The 18,008-nt window shown below is 35.2% G+C and overlaps 1 protein-coding gene across 2 annotated transcripts; it reads right to left on the bottom strand.

The window, feature by feature from the left end:
* Positions 1 to 859: 859 nt before the first annotated feature.
* On the bottom strand, positions 860 to 17,507 carry LOC25483684 (protein virilizer homolog). 2 transcript variants are annotated; one of them, XM_013612387.3, is made up of 28 exons: positions 17,271 to 17,507; positions 17,084 to 17,172; positions 15,459 to 15,582; positions 14,178 to 14,843; positions 13,669 to 14,037; positions 13,476 to 13,580; positions 13,186 to 13,368; positions 12,794 to 12,935; positions 12,515 to 12,696; positions 12,288 to 12,373; positions 12,141 to 12,189; positions 11,412 to 11,478; positions 10,844 to 11,316; positions 10,665 to 10,764; positions 8,284 to 8,417; positions 7,819 to 7,886; positions 7,527 to 7,743; positions 7,122 to 7,337; positions 6,854 to 7,006; positions 6,729 to 6,782; positions 6,351 to 6,559; positions 6,192 to 6,261; positions 5,673 to 5,992; positions 4,257 to 4,440; positions 2,828 to 4,171; positions 1,901 to 2,692; positions 1,730 to 1,801; positions 860 to 1,264 (listed from the first exon to the last, which is right to left on the bottom strand). In XM_013612387.3, exons 1-28 carry the CDS (start codon positions 17,343 to 17,345, stop codon positions 1,244 to 1,246), a joined length of 6,564 nt encoding a protein of 2,187 aa, XP_013467841.1. In that variant the 5' UTR covers positions 17,346 to 17,507; the 3' UTR covers positions 860 to 1,243. The 2 variants fall into 2 exon arrangements, with proteins under 2 accessions (XP_013467841.1, XP_024633239.1); XM_024777471.2 differs by lacking the exons at positions 14,178 to 14,843; positions 15,459 to 15,582; positions 17,084 to 17,172; positions 17,271 to 17,507 and having other exon boundaries at positions 13,476 to 13,573; positions 13,669 to 13,810.
* Positions 17,508 to 18,008: the final 501 nt, after the last annotated feature.

The raw sequence follows: 18,008 nt of genomic DNA, 5'->3' as shown, positions 1-18,008 counted from the left end.
TGTTGAATTATGGAGATGAAAAAAGTTTGATCTTCTTAAAATGAAAATGGTAATTGATTGTAAGAAAAAACCCGTTCAATGAGGCCTACATTACCTTGAAGAATTGGTGTAATTCACCCCAAATTAAATAACAAGTGATTTTATAGAAGCAAATGCAAGATTTAACACCGTTGATTATAAATAAAAATTCAATTAAACTGTCACATGTACGAATAATTTGTATCAAGTTTCTCAACAACTTAAAAAAAAAAAAAAGTTTGTCAGCAACAATCAAATTTCTTCAAAGATATTAGTATATTAAAAATCTAAAAATCCTTCAAAAGAATGACTTTGTTAAAATATAAGTAATAATAACTTTCAAAAAATACTTAGATGACATTGAATTTTAATGACATTGGTGACCATGTGAAATGACTTCTTGGAAAGAGGAAAAAAAAAATCAAATACTTATAATAGCGTTGGTAGACCAAGTAAATCTTAACAGTTAAAAATATATATCTATCATGGTACTATAAATTATCATAAGGCTGACATTTGGTCGACGAGAGGAGAACACGTAGATATGAGAAAATAAGAAGAAAAATAGAGCAAAGGATAGAAATTCAATTTTAGTGGTAAAGTATATTTTTCTTTATAATACAAATCTCTCCAAAATTAGGGAACTCAAAATTGTACCGAGAATTTTGGAAAGAATTGGAGAACTTGGATAAATTTTACAAATCCTGATTGATATAATATTCTCAAACCTATAAGCTTTAATCGTCTATTTTCCATTCATCCTCTCTCCAAAGCCCTTTCATCATCCACTCCAAACTCTCAAACAAGGCTTCGATTATTTTAAACAGTAAAATAAAATTACTATGTGCAAAGTCAGGTAAAACTATGTAAAGGAATGTTACAGTTTTAATTTTCCAAGAGCAATAGTTATTTACAATACTAAATACAACAAGCAGCATAACGATGGCAACAGTCATTCAACGTCGAGACCAGTTGGATCTAAACATCCATTTCTCCCTTCTTGGCTCACCAGACATCACTCTCCAGCCATACTCATCATCGTCCAAAATGGGAATCGGCATTCAAACAAATTAAACAATGTCAAAAAGTACATATTAACACAAAATTTTGGTGGCTGATGAACAAATATCACCAGCACTCATAGGTGGACAATAATGAAGGACATTTACAGGTATTGACTATGCAAAAAGCCATGCTTCTGAGGTTCTACTTGTTCATTATGCTGCTACAGCTGGCCTAACCTTTCCTGCACAAAAGCAAGAAATAACTTGAGTCCATGTATCAGAATAGCAGAATCAAAAGTATAAACCATCTTACTTTTGTAACAAGAATTTATATTAAATCAAAGAGTGCCAAATCATATTATTCATTAGGTAAAATACAAAACTGATGCAAAGTGAGAAAATAGAAATTGAAAATGAGAGGTCATTTTGTTTAAGAAGAAAATATATATTTTTAATTTCTGTTTACAGTTTTAATTACAAAACGATTGTGTACACTTGGTTTTATATTTTTGAATATAACATTTTCTCTGTAAACAGGAAATAAAATGAAAACCGTGCAAAACTTTATGTAAAAAACAACAGGCAAATACACACAACTACACTAATAAAAGACATCATCAAAGTAAAAAAAATTGGAAATTAATCAGTAAAATCCTCGGCCAACAGCCAAACATAAGATGCGTGAAATAAATATCAAGAAAAACAACCTGAAGCATCTGCATTAATTTTGGATGCTGCTCCAACAACTGGCAAAGTTTTTCCCGGTCACTCAACAAAGACTGCCATGTCAGAATAGTACAATGATAAGATTAAAAACATCATATTTGTCTATCTCTAACAAATCCCACCTTAACAAGTTCATGGCAAGTGGCAAATACCTGAATGGCTTCTGGAGACTTGAAATACTCGTTTAATGACATTCCAGCATCTGCATGCTCTTGTGATTGAGCATTCCCCATATGTTGAGCATGCTGAACTTGCTGCTGTTGCTGCTCATGTGAAAACTGTTGCTGCTGGGTTTGATAATATGTCTGCATTGAAGAAACCTGAGACTGTTGCAGCATCTGTAACTCATGCACTTGAACATTGCCCTGCATGGTCATCCCTTGCTCTAACTGTTGTATGGCTTGAACAGGTGGCCTAGGTACCTGAGGTGGTTGTGGAGGGCGTGGAAGCTGCTGGGGGGGCTGCAACGGCTGCAGCTGAGTAACTGTATGCATTGACGGAAAGGAGGCTTGGGGGACAGAGATACTATGCAAGAAGCTTGGCTGGTTCTCATTCTGTTGCTGATTTGAGGGGTTACTGAAGACAGTCATTGGCACAGATGTCGGCCTATTGTACCCCGGGGGCATGATCAAGGGATTTAGTGGATAGGCTGACAATCTTGCTCCTGAATGAGCAATGGATGCCTGAGAAAGTTCGGTATTCCCAATACCTGCCTGATTATATGGAGCAGGTTGGGAGACAGAAGTATTTGTAGATGATGGTAAATTATATGGACTAGATGCATAAGGGGGTGGTGTAGGCGGCAGTGGAGGAGCATGTCTACTAGGTCCACTGGGTGAAGATATAGAATGTCTAGAATATTTGGAATCTGGCATGGGAACAGAAGATGAAAATGAAGGTGCAATTGAACTATTGTTGAATGGAGATGAATAATCTGACTGTCCCTGCAAAGCAACATTACAAGAGGGGTCAATGCTAAAATTAGAAAGACAAAGCAGGATAGAAAAATGATTTCAAAGACTGAAGCGGGTAACCAGAAAGAAGGAAATAACTAAAGAGAAATAAGGTAAGTTACTCACTTGGAATGTAACTGGACGGCGTGCACCTGGAGAATTAACGAATGAGGTTAGCTGACCATGCACTGAATCGGAACCATGTGATATTGCAGGTGAGACTGTTGACGGGGGTCGCATGGGCGGTAAAGGAGGTTGGTTCTGAAAAAATCTCGGGTCATACATTCCTTGAGAAGCAGTCCTTGAATCAATACCACCATGTTGTGGACTGTTCTTTAAAAAGAAATTCTGAGAAGCAGTCCTTGAATCAACTGGTAACTGCGTAGATGTTGATGGATTGTTGTAGAGAGACACTGGAAATGAACTATTTGCTGTTGCAGAATCGTATCCACCAGCGATCTTAGCTTGAAGAACATTCTTTGTGTCATCAGCCTGCTCACCATACTTCCTATCCGAAGAAACACTTGATTCACGAGTTAATGCCATATCAGGTCGTGAACCAGAAACCTTTGAAGAAAATTCACTCTGGGCATTGTCATCAATGTTAGATCCTAATGGAGTACCCATACGAGAAACAGCATCACTTTCTGTCTCTTCAACAATTGAGTGGGGAGAACTTTGGTCAGCGATAACTGGAGCAGGCTGCTGTAAGTTATCATCCGGTTGAAGGAATGGCAACTTGTCATCAGAGTCAGACTCCTCTCCATCAAAAATTATATCAATTCCTTGAAGATCGTCATCGAGGTCCGTTTTCAATTGATTGGATTTATTTGACTTCTCTACATCTGTTGCTTTCACCGGAGAAGCATTTTTTAGATGTCCCACGGCTTCTCCCACTACTGTTGCTGAAGGGTTCTGGCGTTCCCTTTGTCTCGCCATAAATTCATCCACATGGATTGATGGGGGTCTCCCACCAGTAGATCCTGTTCTTGGCACTGCTATTACATTAGTAACCCCATCAACATTTCTCTCCCTCGCCACATAGTCATCCACATGCATAGATGGGGGTCTGCTGGTATTCGGCTTGCGCTGTCGGAAAGAATCCCTACGCGTAGGACCAGACGAAACAGTAGTCTGTGCTATGCCACGTGAAAAAGAAGAGACATCAGTTTGAAAGCTTTCTCCTCTACCTCGTCTCACTGATCCATCTATTGCTGATAATTTCTTTTTGGCAGCAAGACTTGTTTGTGTTAATCTATCAGGTACTGTTTCTGGGCATTCCCAAAGAAATTTATCACCAAGCCCTCCAATGTAAAGATGATCGTCAATCTTTTCAACACTGTTTTCAAGCATGTGAAGTGCCTTTGGAAAAACTAACACATCATTTTGAGGTAAAACTACGTCATCCAACTCCATGGAACCAACAGGCCTTTGCAATACTAAGGACAATGATTTCACTGACTCAGAAACCTTGTACCAGAAACGTCAGGAGAAGTTAAAAAATGATTCAAGGAAAAAATAATAAACAGGAACTTGTATTGAAATGGAGTTTTACCTGGTATAATGGGATTTGCAAGTGAGAGGTGACCAAACAGTCATCTACGGTAGCCTTTGAACTTAATATAGTACTCAAATCTAGTATGTAGTTTATATTTTCTTCAGGAAAGTCAAATGATCTTGTCACAACATCAGAAAGTCCAAAGAGGTACTTCAATGCGACAACTCTGTCAGAAATCAAACTAACCAAAAAAGAAACTGTAAATTAGTCCAGCTAGATGGTCCCAAACAATAATTTAAAGAGAAAGTGCAGAAAAAATTCATATAAATCACAGCCTTCTTTTCAACGCAAAGAAACTTGTGGTGTCGAGAGAAAAAAATCAAAACTTCAAAAATATATTTGTTAAAGCCTTAATTTCTAGCATACATGAGTAGAAGTATAAACACGTAGACACAAATATATACATACATAGAAAGAGTTTAAATTTCGAGTTGATATTTGTTACTTCATTATGAGAAGAAATAAAACAGTATATGAAACGTAATTTTAGCGAAGCTGAGGTGAAAGTTATATACTATACCAGTCGTATTTTAAATATCTTTGGTCCATTGTAAAATCATCAAGAAAGTTATATACAGCCTTACATGTGCATAGAACAAATAAGGTCTAATCTCTTCACATTTGTATTCTGTATTTCGGGAGTACTGAAATTGTTGTATGTCCTACAATTGTGAACTTAGATGGTATGTGTACAATAGTCCTTTTTTGTGCTTTGGAAAAGGAGTGATTGCTATTAATGTAGAATTAATACACAGCCTCTCGCTATGGATGGTAGGATTATACTCTGGGCTTGTAGGTTTCAGTTCTAAATCAAATTTGTAAATTGACTGAAAAACTACTTCTAGCTAATATCTTTTGTTACTGTAATCTGTTCCATAATTCTTCAAATTGAACATTATTTTCTTGCATACAGTTTTTTGTGAGATCTCTTCAAAAATATTTACAAATAACACTAATTGCAGGCTTTAACTTTAACATTAACATTAAAGACAAGCATAATCCAGAAGATTCGCCATAGAACTTCAGACGCCGATAACATTCAGTACTAATTATTCATATTTGGCGTTTCATCATCTATTTAAGGTAACATTTACATTTTAATAACAATAATAATAATCAGCTTTCAGTTTATAACTAAACTAATCTTCAATAGCAATTCAACAGTAGCAACTGACAGCTGTATTCTGTATATCATCACTGCGGTCAAGGAAGCAGAAAAAAATGAGGGAGAACAGTGTTTAAATAACTTCAGCTGTTCCATTCTAAGAGTACATGCAGTTCTTAGAACTCTATTTTTTACTCGGAACTCAATATTGGTGAACACGTAAATTGATAGAATGTTTTTTCAAAATTTTGCATTAGCACATACACAGAAGTTAATCAGAAACACCGATCAAGAAACTAAAATCTCACCTGTCCCCATTCATGCAAAACTGCAGAGAACCCATAGATAAAGCATAGACAGCTTCAATTGCATAAGGCGACAAACCCTCTGTTGTGTCAATTGATCTCAACAACTTCATCCAACAGCTAAGTAAAGGAGGGCATTTTCTCCATTCTGCTATACTAGGAACATTATTATTTACATCCATATCATCTTTCTGATCAAGTTCACGAGCATTATAGTGGATACCAGAAAGAATTGCATCAAATGCCATTTGACCTTCACTACATGAAGCTAATTCTTTCAAAGTTATAAGACAAGCCAGTAACTCTATGCCAACAGGTAGGACCTAGAAACATCAAAAAATTTGGTTAATATCAAGAGCAGTGAAAAGAAGAACTGCAATTTGAACTATACAATGAGTCTTAAGCCAAGAACTTTAGCAATCACTTTCCCCTGAATGATATCTAAATGAAGGGGGGCATCTCAGTAACAGCACAATATCTAAACAGATCTGGGAGTATGTATAGACAAAATCAGAGAGTTACCTGGCAACTCTTGAAAAGATAATGTAAAATGAGGGCATAATCTTTGTCACTCATGTTTTCAAAAAATTTACTGCCAAACAACCAGAAAATTCATCACTTAGTGTTCAAACTTGAATGAAACATAACTGATAACACTAACAAGGAAAGTTAGTTACTCACAAGTCATGTCTTCGGGAGTAATATTGAGAAGTTTCAGAATTAAAAAGAAGCATGATAAACTTGAATACCGGGAGACACCAACTAAAAAAATTAAAGTTGTACTTTGTAGAACTTCTACCATCAGGAGTTGGTTTTCCATCAACAATGATAAAAGATCTATCAAGTACTTTTGTTAGCGTCTCAAGAGTGCCCAGTTTCAACAATAGGCCCTGAAAAAGAGAATGTAGACCAGATTTACATTATGCAAAACTACTGTTATAACCAACAGCCAATCATAAAACTACACAATTCAGAATAGTTGTGATGAAAATAAGAAACAAGAACAAAGGAACAGAAAAAAAAAAAAAAAAAAAAAAAAAGAATTATATGCTTAGCGACCTTGCCAAGTGGATGCTCTGATAGGCTAACAAGAAAATCAAGAAGTCTCAAAACCTGAAAATAAAGGAGAAATTGTCAAACTAGATACTACAAGGCTTAAACAATGGGGATTGCAGGATCTTTACCTTGTATGCATCAGTATCTGATGGAGATGATTCTGAAACAAGACTAGCTATCGATGACAATATTGGTTGTAAAAGCATAGATGCATACTTAACATTTTGGCAAGCAATGCGAATTACAAAAACACGCAGCAGATCTTGAATGACTACTAATGCCTGCCAGAATATCAGAATAACACATTGACATGCAATCACATAAAACTCAGTAAATCATCAACAATGCCTACTCTATAATTGAAAATGTAAGTTCACCCAGACAGAAACTACATACAGAAATGGCATGGTGTTGTACAATCTCAGCAATTTTGTCAAGGTGTGGTGCCAACTGGCTAACCAGCTTCCCAAGGGGTCCAGATTCCAAATACCAGTTGACGTGCCTCTCCTTTTGAGGCCCTAACAAGGTTCCAACAGCCAACATTCTTCGCGTAGTTAGCAAAGGCATGCCACCAATCCAAAGCCATATATCTTCCTCAGGAAACAAGTCACTCTTGCAATAGAAAACAGGAATGAAAGAAAAAATCATTAAAATGAACAGTTAAATAACCTTATTATACGTGTCTTAAAAAATAACATGGTTTTGATGAAGGGAATGAGCACAAATTGATAATGAAGTATTTACAGAAATAACAGCATCGACAAAGTTTACAGAGTAAAAGTTCAAATGGAATAACCATACCAAAAGATAGAGTAAACTGCATGTTTCTTTTGGACCTAGAGTCAACAATGAAGTACCCTGAACACTGGCAAGAAGGGTGTGATAAAGACCGGGACTCCAGCCATGAACTGGCCAAAAAGCAAGGGAAGACGCAATCAAATGACAGACAGCTCCATAACCAATTGCATAATCAGGATATGGAGATGATAACTCAGCTGCACATGCAGCTAGCTTGGGGCTGCAATGACCAGGATTTAATCAACTTAGCGTGATTATCAAACCAGATGCGAAGAGAAAGGAAACTAAGAGATACCTTATTTCCCTGTGGACTCTTAAAAGAGCATTCATTAATTTTGTATTTCGGTGTTGTTCCTTTGCTTCCTGTAAATTGCAATCGAACAATCTATATCAAAAATGCATTACACAAAAATTTTCATTAACTGTAAAGGTCATATTTTATCCTCATCTATATGCTTATAAAAAGGATTATATGAAACATTAAGAGAAGGACCATTATCAAATAATACAATATCTCATTCCCTCATATCACCCAATACACATTGACATTGGTACAGAAAAACTCAAAGAGCTACTTTCGGGTTGGAGACATAATCACCTATCAACATGTGATAATCAACGCACAACCTTGCAAATTGTTTACATTTTTTACAATAACCTTTTGATGGGTATGATATATGACCACATTCTAAATATCAAAAAATTAGAGGTTTGAAACAAATGGCTACACAAGAAAACTATGAAGCTCTAGAGGAAATACCTGTAATTTCTGCAGAAGTGTAATCAGTAGCACAAGAGAAGGAACCAAAAGATCAACTATGCTCAGCTCACGATTGCGTTCCAATAGTAAGTCCGACGTAGCATTGCACTCTGTACCCTCGTCTACAAGGTGGTCTGTAAAAGAATATCGTTATTTGCCAAGCTATAGAAAGAACAAATAGCAATATGGAATTTCTACCAACAGGACAAAAAATTAGGTGTATTTAAACAAACAGAAGGGGGGGTACAAGTAATGGGGATGATGGTTCAAAAACATAACAAAAATTACACAAACAAGAAATGGGTAATCAATTTCCTCCACAAAAATTGATATGTATGACATGTACGCAAAATGGTTTTTCGACACAGAGAGTGACACTTTACACCCAACCCTGTATGTTAAAGATGTTCACGGTAAGCTGGGTCGTTAATGATGTGCTAATATGTGGTTAATGTATTTCATTATGTCGTTGATGGTTAATCAATTTTGGACATACTTTTTCTTTTTTCACAACCCACTAAAACGTACATGGTTAATGACATGCAAATTGTTGGTAAATTCAGTTTATTATGTGGTTGATGGGTTATTAAAAAAAGTACATGGTTTTCTTTTTCGCAACCTACTAAAAAAAATATTTTGTTGAAAATGTATAATAACTTGTTAACCACATAATGAACTGAAATAATCAAGTATTTACATGCCGTTAACCCCACACAGATACATGAATAGCCTCATACGGTGGCATGGTGTCACATCGCTGAGTTAAAATATCAAGACCGATAAGAAAAAGAGGGAAAAGAACTTAGAATGCTGCAGGGCTTCTGACTAGGAATAAAGGGAAATTGTTAGGATTGGAGTAAGAAAGTTCATTAGGAATTAGTTTAGTTGCAAAGTTTGTTAGCATTTCTGTTTTAATGTCTTAGTCTTTCTGTTTCTATTTCAGTTGGTCCTATGGAATATATATAGGACGGACCGGTCTGAGCAGATGGAGGAAATCATTTTATGAAATTGTAAACTAGAGAATGCTCTGGTGAAGGGTGAGTGCTGCTCCCTTGGGATAACCTTGAGTGCAAGATTATCATCTTATTCATTCCTATTATTTCCATTCAGTGATAATACTAGTCACCAGAGAGCTATTAAAGGAATTATTCATTTGATTTACCAATTCTGTCCAGTTTTGGGGAATACGTTTGGAATCCAAGTCTTGGGTTCCTAGCAACTTCTCAATCTCTCGGAAACGATTGTACGATTATGGTCGCGCTGGAATCACAAAAGGCAATTTTAGTTGTTGTTTTGTTTGAGACTTATGAGTTTGATTTAACATTTTAATTGCACAAGTATTTCAAGTGTAATGTTGTTATATGAATTTAAATTTACACAAGTATTTCAAGTGAAATTTAAGGTTTTTTTTTTGTCTTAAGCTATTTTATATGCATGTATATGAATTTATATGCATATATTGGAGATTAATGAATTTTGTATAATCTTACAATTAGTGTTACAATTTCATATGCATATATTGGAGATTTATGAATTTTGTATGATCTTACGATTAGTGTTACAATTTCACAATTTGCAATTTAATGGGACAGTAATTAAGTGTATATGCAATGGGAGTGGTGTACAGAGGATTAGTTCATAACAGGAGTTTATGCCCCCAATCACTCGCTAAAGTGAGATGTGGGAAGGCACATCATGTGACATAAGGATCAATATGTGATATAGGGATTGAATTATTACACATCTACTCTGGGATTGATAAATTACTAATTGAAGTTATATGGGAATAACACATTTGCGTCTCATGTTCAATCAAATTTCCATTAACCAAATTTCATCAAACCTTGCTCAAAACTTCTAGGAATATATGTTACTTACAGCTATGTTTACCATCAACCAAATTTCATCTAAGGCGGAGGAAACTACACCACATGAGATATGAACAGGGTAAAAGCCAAATTTATCAATTAAGCTAAAATTATAAAAACACGAAGAGTAATCAAATCTTTCAAAACAGAACAAAAATCTATGACATGCAGTTATTCTCTTTTTATTCCATTCATGTACCCTTGTCCATTATCTTTCATGAGATTCAGAATTTTCAAATGGACGATATATATTGGGAATTATCTTATATTGATAACTATAGTTAACAAATACCTTTAGCAAACAAAACTCACATTTAAATTCATAAATACAGGAAAACAAATACAAAAAATACAATATGTATTGTCTATCATGCAACTATCCTGTTGAAAGGGAAAGTAATGCATACCATTACCACATTTGAAGCGAAAGGGAAAGTCTCCCTATATTTGATGTGATAATCTAACCATATATGTGACATATAACAAGTAATAACAAGTATAATAATGACTTACCATAACTGTTTGAGGACCTCTCGAGCATAAATCTGCAGTTGACCAAAATGGCATAAATAACTGTAACAGCACCTTCATCGTAGAGAGACGCAGCAACAGCCTGCATAGACTAAAACTGTGTCATAAGAGAGAGGATTTACAATTATCAATCAACCAATTCAAAATTGACTATAACATACCGGGTCCTCAGAGATAAAAGACAAAATCCTTAATGATGTTGTCAACTGTGATAGAGAAGAATCACGAAGAGTAACACCATCAAAAGACTTGTCAGATATGAACTTTCCAAGATTCTCCATGACATTAATATCAGAGCCAGATTCTCCAACAACATTTTCAACATCAGTCAAATCTGAAACTAGAACACTTGTTGAAGTTAATTGGGCATCTCCTCCAGAAGCCAATAGAGCCGCATAACGTAGGAGACCGATACCGCCATGTTTGTGGTATACTACGCCAGCATCTATCCATTCCAACAGCCGTGAGGGAGCATCTTTTCTATTAGAACCTGGAGAGGAGAAATGCAGAGCCCTGTGAAGTTCTATAGCATGTCCAATCCAAGAGCCCAAAGATGCTGATGTGGAATCAGTAACAATGGCTTCAATGATCTCAGCAACTGAATGAAATATTGTAAGGTTTACTGGTGAAGACCCTGAAATTAGCAGAATAAGAACCAGGAGGTTAGATCACTGAAAAAGAAATTGTGCCACTGCTACGCATAAGAAGATAACAGAATGACTTGACTACCGCTGTTTTTCCCAGCAGATTCAGATTCCTTCGTAGAACTTAATGCTTCAATCAAGACAGAAACAGCCTACATAAAATGGAAGAGTCATAGTACCTTAAATATAAAAAGCAGTATATTCCTCAACTAAAAAAAAAAACAATATATTATATACTAAACAGTCTCAGTAAATATGTAAAACTCCTTTTAATTAACTTGATCTATAAAATAAAATTCACGCGCACACTCATACCGCAAACAAGGACAAAATAACCCTGTTGAGCATAACATAAATGAAATTGTGTGACCTATTTTATTCACGTAAATAGTGCGTTATTCCAGGTAAAATACAAAATTCAGATTTTTTTTTACAAAAATTGACCAAACATCACACCATTAATATATTAATTTTGCAAATTATTTCCATCAAGTGACCTAAAAAGCATGTAAAACTCCTTTTAATTAACTTGATCTATAAAATAAAATTCACGTGCATGCGCGCGCGCACATACCGCAAACAAGGACAAAATAACCCTGTTAAGCATAACATAAATGAAATTGTATGACCTATTTTATTCACGTAAATAGTGCGTTATTCCGGGTAAAATACAAAATTCAGATTTTTTTTTTACAAAAATTGACCAAACATCACACCATTAATATATTCATTTTGCAAATTCTTTCCATTAAGTGACCTAAAAAGCTATCCCACTGCAGTATTACGGTTTGTCAAAGTATATATTTGTGAATACCTCTGGAAAATTTCCGAAAGCAAACAATGCTTGGCGCCCACAGTCAGACCTATAAATCACCACCAGGTTTAATTCACAACTTAAACATTGTTCAAATATTTAAGCTTCAATTCTGTAAAGAAAAATAAAAAATAAGGCAGCATCCACCTTGAGAGAGCAGACAATTCCCACACAACCCATAAGAACTCTTCCGATTGTGGATTTGATGAAAGCAAACAATCAATCACATTAACCTAGACCAAGTATGAAAATAGTCACAATCATGTATAAACAAACATTAGATTCAAAAAAAAATTAAAAAATACAGCAACAGAAAGAGGAGGGAAAGAGAAAACCACTGCTTTGAGGACACTATTTTTAGGGGCATCACTAACCATTTTTAGATGCATCCCAATTATTGTTCCTATCTCCACTGGACTACAAAAGAAACCCTTTGTTATCAAAATGGAAGCATATCGAAGAGGAATACTATCTTCCTTGTTGCCGTGATGACCACCCCTTAAGGCACGGATTAAAGTACTAGAAAGTTCGGGATCTTGTAATAGGAATATCAAGCCTACAATGATTGGAGAAAAGTGATTCAAATAGTTACATTTCTTTTGCTATTTTCTGGTAAAAGATCAAACATTGTGTGTATGTTAATTGTAGCCAACCTGAACGACAAAAAAGAAATGATAGAATCACAGCCTCAATAGATGATATAACATCCATGAATATCTCCATGACATGACCCCTTTCCGCACGCAGTATAGATGATGACAAAAGCGCGGTTGATAATGAAAGAAATCCCCTATCCTGCATCCAAGATCATGTGATCATGAGTAAATATACACATTGGCCCAATAAACATTTATAATCATAGAAATCAGCCCCCCTGTACTCCCATTAAAACACTATCTTCTTTTACTGATATATACAGACGAGAAGGCACAAAAGACTGCATTTAAGAGGTACACACATGATGCTTATAAAACGTTCTCTCCCCACCTTGAGCGGATAAATTTTTTAGCAATAACATGTGACAGTAAAATGGTTAATCGTATACCTTTAACAGTCCCAATAAATGTGAATCAATATCCCAATCTGAAAAGCAACAATTTGAAGAGCTGATCAAGTTGGAAGTTGTTGTATATGACAACAATCCATCTGTTTGACCAGTAATCAGTGATCTACTTGCACAAGCCACTGGAGAAGGATCTTCAATTGGACCACGTGAATTTATCAATCTCTGCATTAGTACTTGTCAGCAAACATTAACAAAAAAACTGATAAAACTTAGCTCACGGCTCGTTTTTAAGTACTACAAAAGTTACAATCTATTGAAATAAAACTGACCAGGAGCTTTCTGAGCAGAACTTCTGCAGAACTGAGCATGTTCAAAGTAACGTCTGTTACCCTACCAAAAGTATTGGTGTTTCCCACCACAGACAGAACTGCAGACTGGCAAAAATTCAATTACCACATATAAAGATGAAGTCCTTAAAAGAAAATAAACATTCAACTCAAGAGCTTTCATTGAAAGCAATACCTCATATCTCGAAGCAACTTCATAAAATCGTAAGCGATGAAGCAAATAGGTTGCAAGAGAGGCAACATCATGCCGAGGTTTTGACAGTATCAACTTCAATAAATGGCTATAACCTTCACTGACACCAGAGGGGATGCTTTCATCTTCCCGAGGCCACCAACCTAAAAAGCCTTCACATCCAACAGCATACCTAGTAGCCCGCTCTACAACACCAAGAAGCAGAAGCGTAATAGTAGTAGAATTCTGGACATCCTTAGCAAAAAACATTTCAATCTGCTGCATTCCCCCACTATTAACAAACTGAAAACAGCTCTCCCTACCAGAACACAGTAAATAAGCCATGCTCAATCCTAATAGAGCATGCTCACTCTGCAGTAAGACATATGAAACATAAGCAGGCAAAAAAGACGAGTATAAGGAGAGGGGGGGGGGGGGATTAATTTGATTCTAACTTTCTCGACAAATAGGAAGATGCTGGTACAACGAGCACAAAGAAAACAATAGATTACCCGAGAAAGAAAGTGATCTCCTATAGATGAAGAGTGCCTTCTGAAATGATTAATCTGGTTAAACATATCCACCAGTGTTTTGGAATCTAATATTTCAGTCTCCAGATCAGAATAATCTGATGAACGTTCAGAGGATTCACTCCCAATCTTTTTACGAAAAACCCTGTAGACATCGGTGAGCTCTTTCCTTGCCCCGTTAACAACATTGTGCAACTCTTCAAACTTCTCAGTTCTCTTCCCTGTCTGATATCTCCCACTGATTGATTCACAGATGTCACCAGAAATATAGGAAGATATTGCCGATACTACAGTACTTACAACTTTATGTCCATCATCGCCAATATGTCCCTTACCCCCAGTCTCTGATAATTCTAAAATCTTTAACATCAACTGTAAAAAAAGTTTGACTTCAAGAGAAATATCTGCTACAGGAACTGGAATAGACAAGACATTCAAAGAACGTGAATCTTCAAAAGAAAAATTAGTAGAATGCAATGCAAGTGGCAAGTCTTCAAGCTTCCCCTCAGTAGAATCAACAAGATCAGTCAACGCATTGTCATCAAATTCAATGTTGAATTGACCCAAATCCTCAGCTGTGTTCCCATATACAAGCAAACTCAAACTGCGATAACTGCCCCTCACAACTACATGACTAGTGACAACGGCCTGAGAAAGAGAAGCAAGAATCGAAAAGTAAGTCACAACTACAGTAAATATTTTAAAAAGAAAAGTTATAACAGTTTAAGTTTGAGAGCAAGGGCAAATAACTATCAAGTCACAGGACAAGTCATCCACTGCGAATCTTTATCACATCAATCAATAATATTAATAAGTACATACATATATCATAAGCAAAAGAAGATATCATTGGGTACACGAAACTTTGATCATTTTTTCATTAATTTTAATCACCAAACTTATTAAATTTGTGTAATTCAGGTCAAAAAAATCATCAAAGCACCAATGTCTGCGTAGCAGAAATGTTAAGGACATACTAAGCAAGGATGCTAATGAAGAACATTGAGTAGTCGTCAAGATTTATCAAATGACAAAAATTTAAACTTAGAAATTTGTCATGCACATAAAATTTACTTTTGTGATATATATTTTTCACATCTGTGAAAAAAATCAAAAACTGAAAAACTGCATCATACATATAGCAGACCAAGTCCAACAGAAATAAAAACAAGATCAAAAATCCGCACAGTTAGAGGAACAAGGAACCAAAAATTGACAATAGCATGCACATTATTATTACAGCGCCATAAATGTCATATATACCTCCACTTCTAATACATTGGATGTAGATTGTGAATAGAGAAAAGGCTGACAAAGTCTTCTAAACCTCGTCTCTCCCTCACAATGAACAAACACCTCTATGGCAAAGGATGGAGGTGAAGTCGCCCTGAAAAGTTTGCCAACAACAAAATAATTGATTTCAAAATATTCAACAGGCACCAGACCAAATCATAAACACAGCAATCCCTTGGATGAAATAAAGTGTGAGAAACACCAAGCCAGTATATAAAGTGGTCTTATGCGTTACATGATATAATATGGTCATCTAAAACCAGCACAAGCTATTAACCACAAATTACACTAAACCAGTTTAATTAAATTACTCGATAAACAAACGTGGAAATAAAAAATCTTGTGATAACTATGAGATTTTTGAAAAATTGCTTCCTGTCAGTTGAAATTAGCTTCATTGCAAATTTTGCACATATTATGTCATTAACTTATGCTTAAAAAACAACCCACTTGGGTTGGCCTGGTGGTGTTGGCTAGGGACCTTGGAGTGGGCTTCTCTCAAGCTCTCAGGTTTGATTCTACCTGGTGCGAATTCGGTGGGCTAGTTTGGTTTCTTCAAAAAAACTTTTCATAAACACCGTTTCAAAAGAAAATTGCATAAACATGTATATATGCTTAAAAGACTTTTGTTTATATATTAAGGCCTTGTTTGGATGCACAGCTTAATTAAGTGCTTGTATCATAAGCACTAATCATATAAGTGTTTATGTATAAACTATTTCTATAACATACTAGCGTCAAAAGACAGGCATGTAAGTGCCTGTCTTTCCACTTTTCCATTGTGCTTAATTGTATATTTATTTTATCGCATATGGTTATAACTTTTTAGGAATATACCACAGTCAAATAAAGATTTACCTAATATTGTTCCTACTGTAGTTGAATAATTCATATTATAATGGACTTTAACTGATTTCTTTTAGTTGCAGACTTAAAATAATATTATAAAAATAAATAAAACTGTAATTACAATAGTTTAAATGATGAATATAACTGAAAGAATGAAAAAGGCAACCCAAAATCCCTTGACCCCTTTATATATTGTTATTTGTTATAGATAAAGTAAGTCTAATTCTTTTAATATAAACTACAAACTATTTTCATAAACTATCTACCCTAAAGAACTTGTTGAAATAAGTGAACTTGGTGGTGTCAGCTTGGGACCTAAGAGTGTGCTCCTCTCTAAGTCTCAGGTTTGAATTCTCCAGGTACCAACAATTCATGTGTTGGGCCAGTCCATATCAGGACTTGCTCGGCCTTCTAATGGCCCCCCGCTAGTGGCTAGTGAGATTGGTTCCTGATTAGTCAGTCCTTGGACCGGATAACGAGTTTCCGAAAAACTAATACTATCATATAAGTAGATAAGCTCATATAAGCAAGTCCTAACAGAGGCCCTAAAAACCTTAAAATTGTGAATTTAATTTAGTGGATAAGCTTTAGTAAGCTCTGTAGCAGCAGCGACACATCTGATTAAAGGCGGGTCGACATCTACTCAGTGTTGGTGTCGTGTAAGGTGTCAGTGCAATTTAATCCAAACTAACCTACATTACCAAACAATGCAACAACCAAGACAAAAAAAATTTAAAAAAAAATACCCAACAAGTGGTACTGCTTGTGCAACCGATGTTGTACTTTGTTCCAAAACCTCACAAGCGCTAACTACAACCGGTTCCGAGAAAACAACCTGCATAAAACAACATTGGAGAATTGATTTATTCAAATTTTTCAGAGACATTGAAAACGAGAGAATTGAATCGAAATCCGTGAGAATTGAATGAATACCTCGTCGACGTACTCATCGAGATGAGAATGAACGAAGGTGTGAGAGAAGAGAACACAAGGTTCTGGTCTACCCATTGAAGAAGATTGAAAATTAGGTTAGGTTTGAGAGAAGTAGAAGAGGAACGAACATTCGCAATTTGAATTTCTAGGGTTTAGAGTTGTGGAGCGATGTGTGTTTCTTTCTTTCTCCTTCGTGGATCGACGCCGACCTCTGTGAGAAAGACAAAGTAATTAAATTAAATTAAATTCGTAAATTCAATTATCCTTCACAGCTTCCGCTAAAGTTTGAAAAGTAATTTTGCTATTTTTGTTTTTTTGAGAAAAGTAATTTTGATCTTGATTAAAAGTATAAATATAAATAATTGTTGCTTTTAAATTATAATAAATTAAACTTTTTAAAAAAAATATATAACAAATCAAACTAACATTGTTTATCTATTTCAATGACATCAATAATATATCAAAAAGATATTATTTTTATTTTTATTTTTTAATTTCACCACAACAATCATTATTATAGTTTGTCAAGAAAAAAAAAATCGTTGTTGGGATATTGAAAAAGTCGGTCCAAAATCTTATATATATACTCGATCTAGTATAGTTACACTTTTTAAAGCATAAAGGAAAAAAAAAACCAACATATATTCATATTGTGTTTGTTACATTTTTTTTATTTTTGAATTCACTCTCATCAATTAACATTTTTAAAGAATAAAGGTTTAGGAAAAAAAATTTGAT

This window comes from Medicago truncatula, chromosome 1 (assembly GCF_003473485.1).
Source record: "Medicago truncatula cultivar Jemalong A17 chromosome 1, MtrunA17r5.0-ANR, whole genome shotgun sequence".
NCBI classification, from domain to species: domain Eukaryota; kingdom Viridiplantae; phylum Streptophyta; class Magnoliopsida; order Fabales; family Fabaceae; genus Medicago; species Medicago truncatula.
This window is presented reverse-complemented; position numbering and strand designations above follow the sequence as displayed.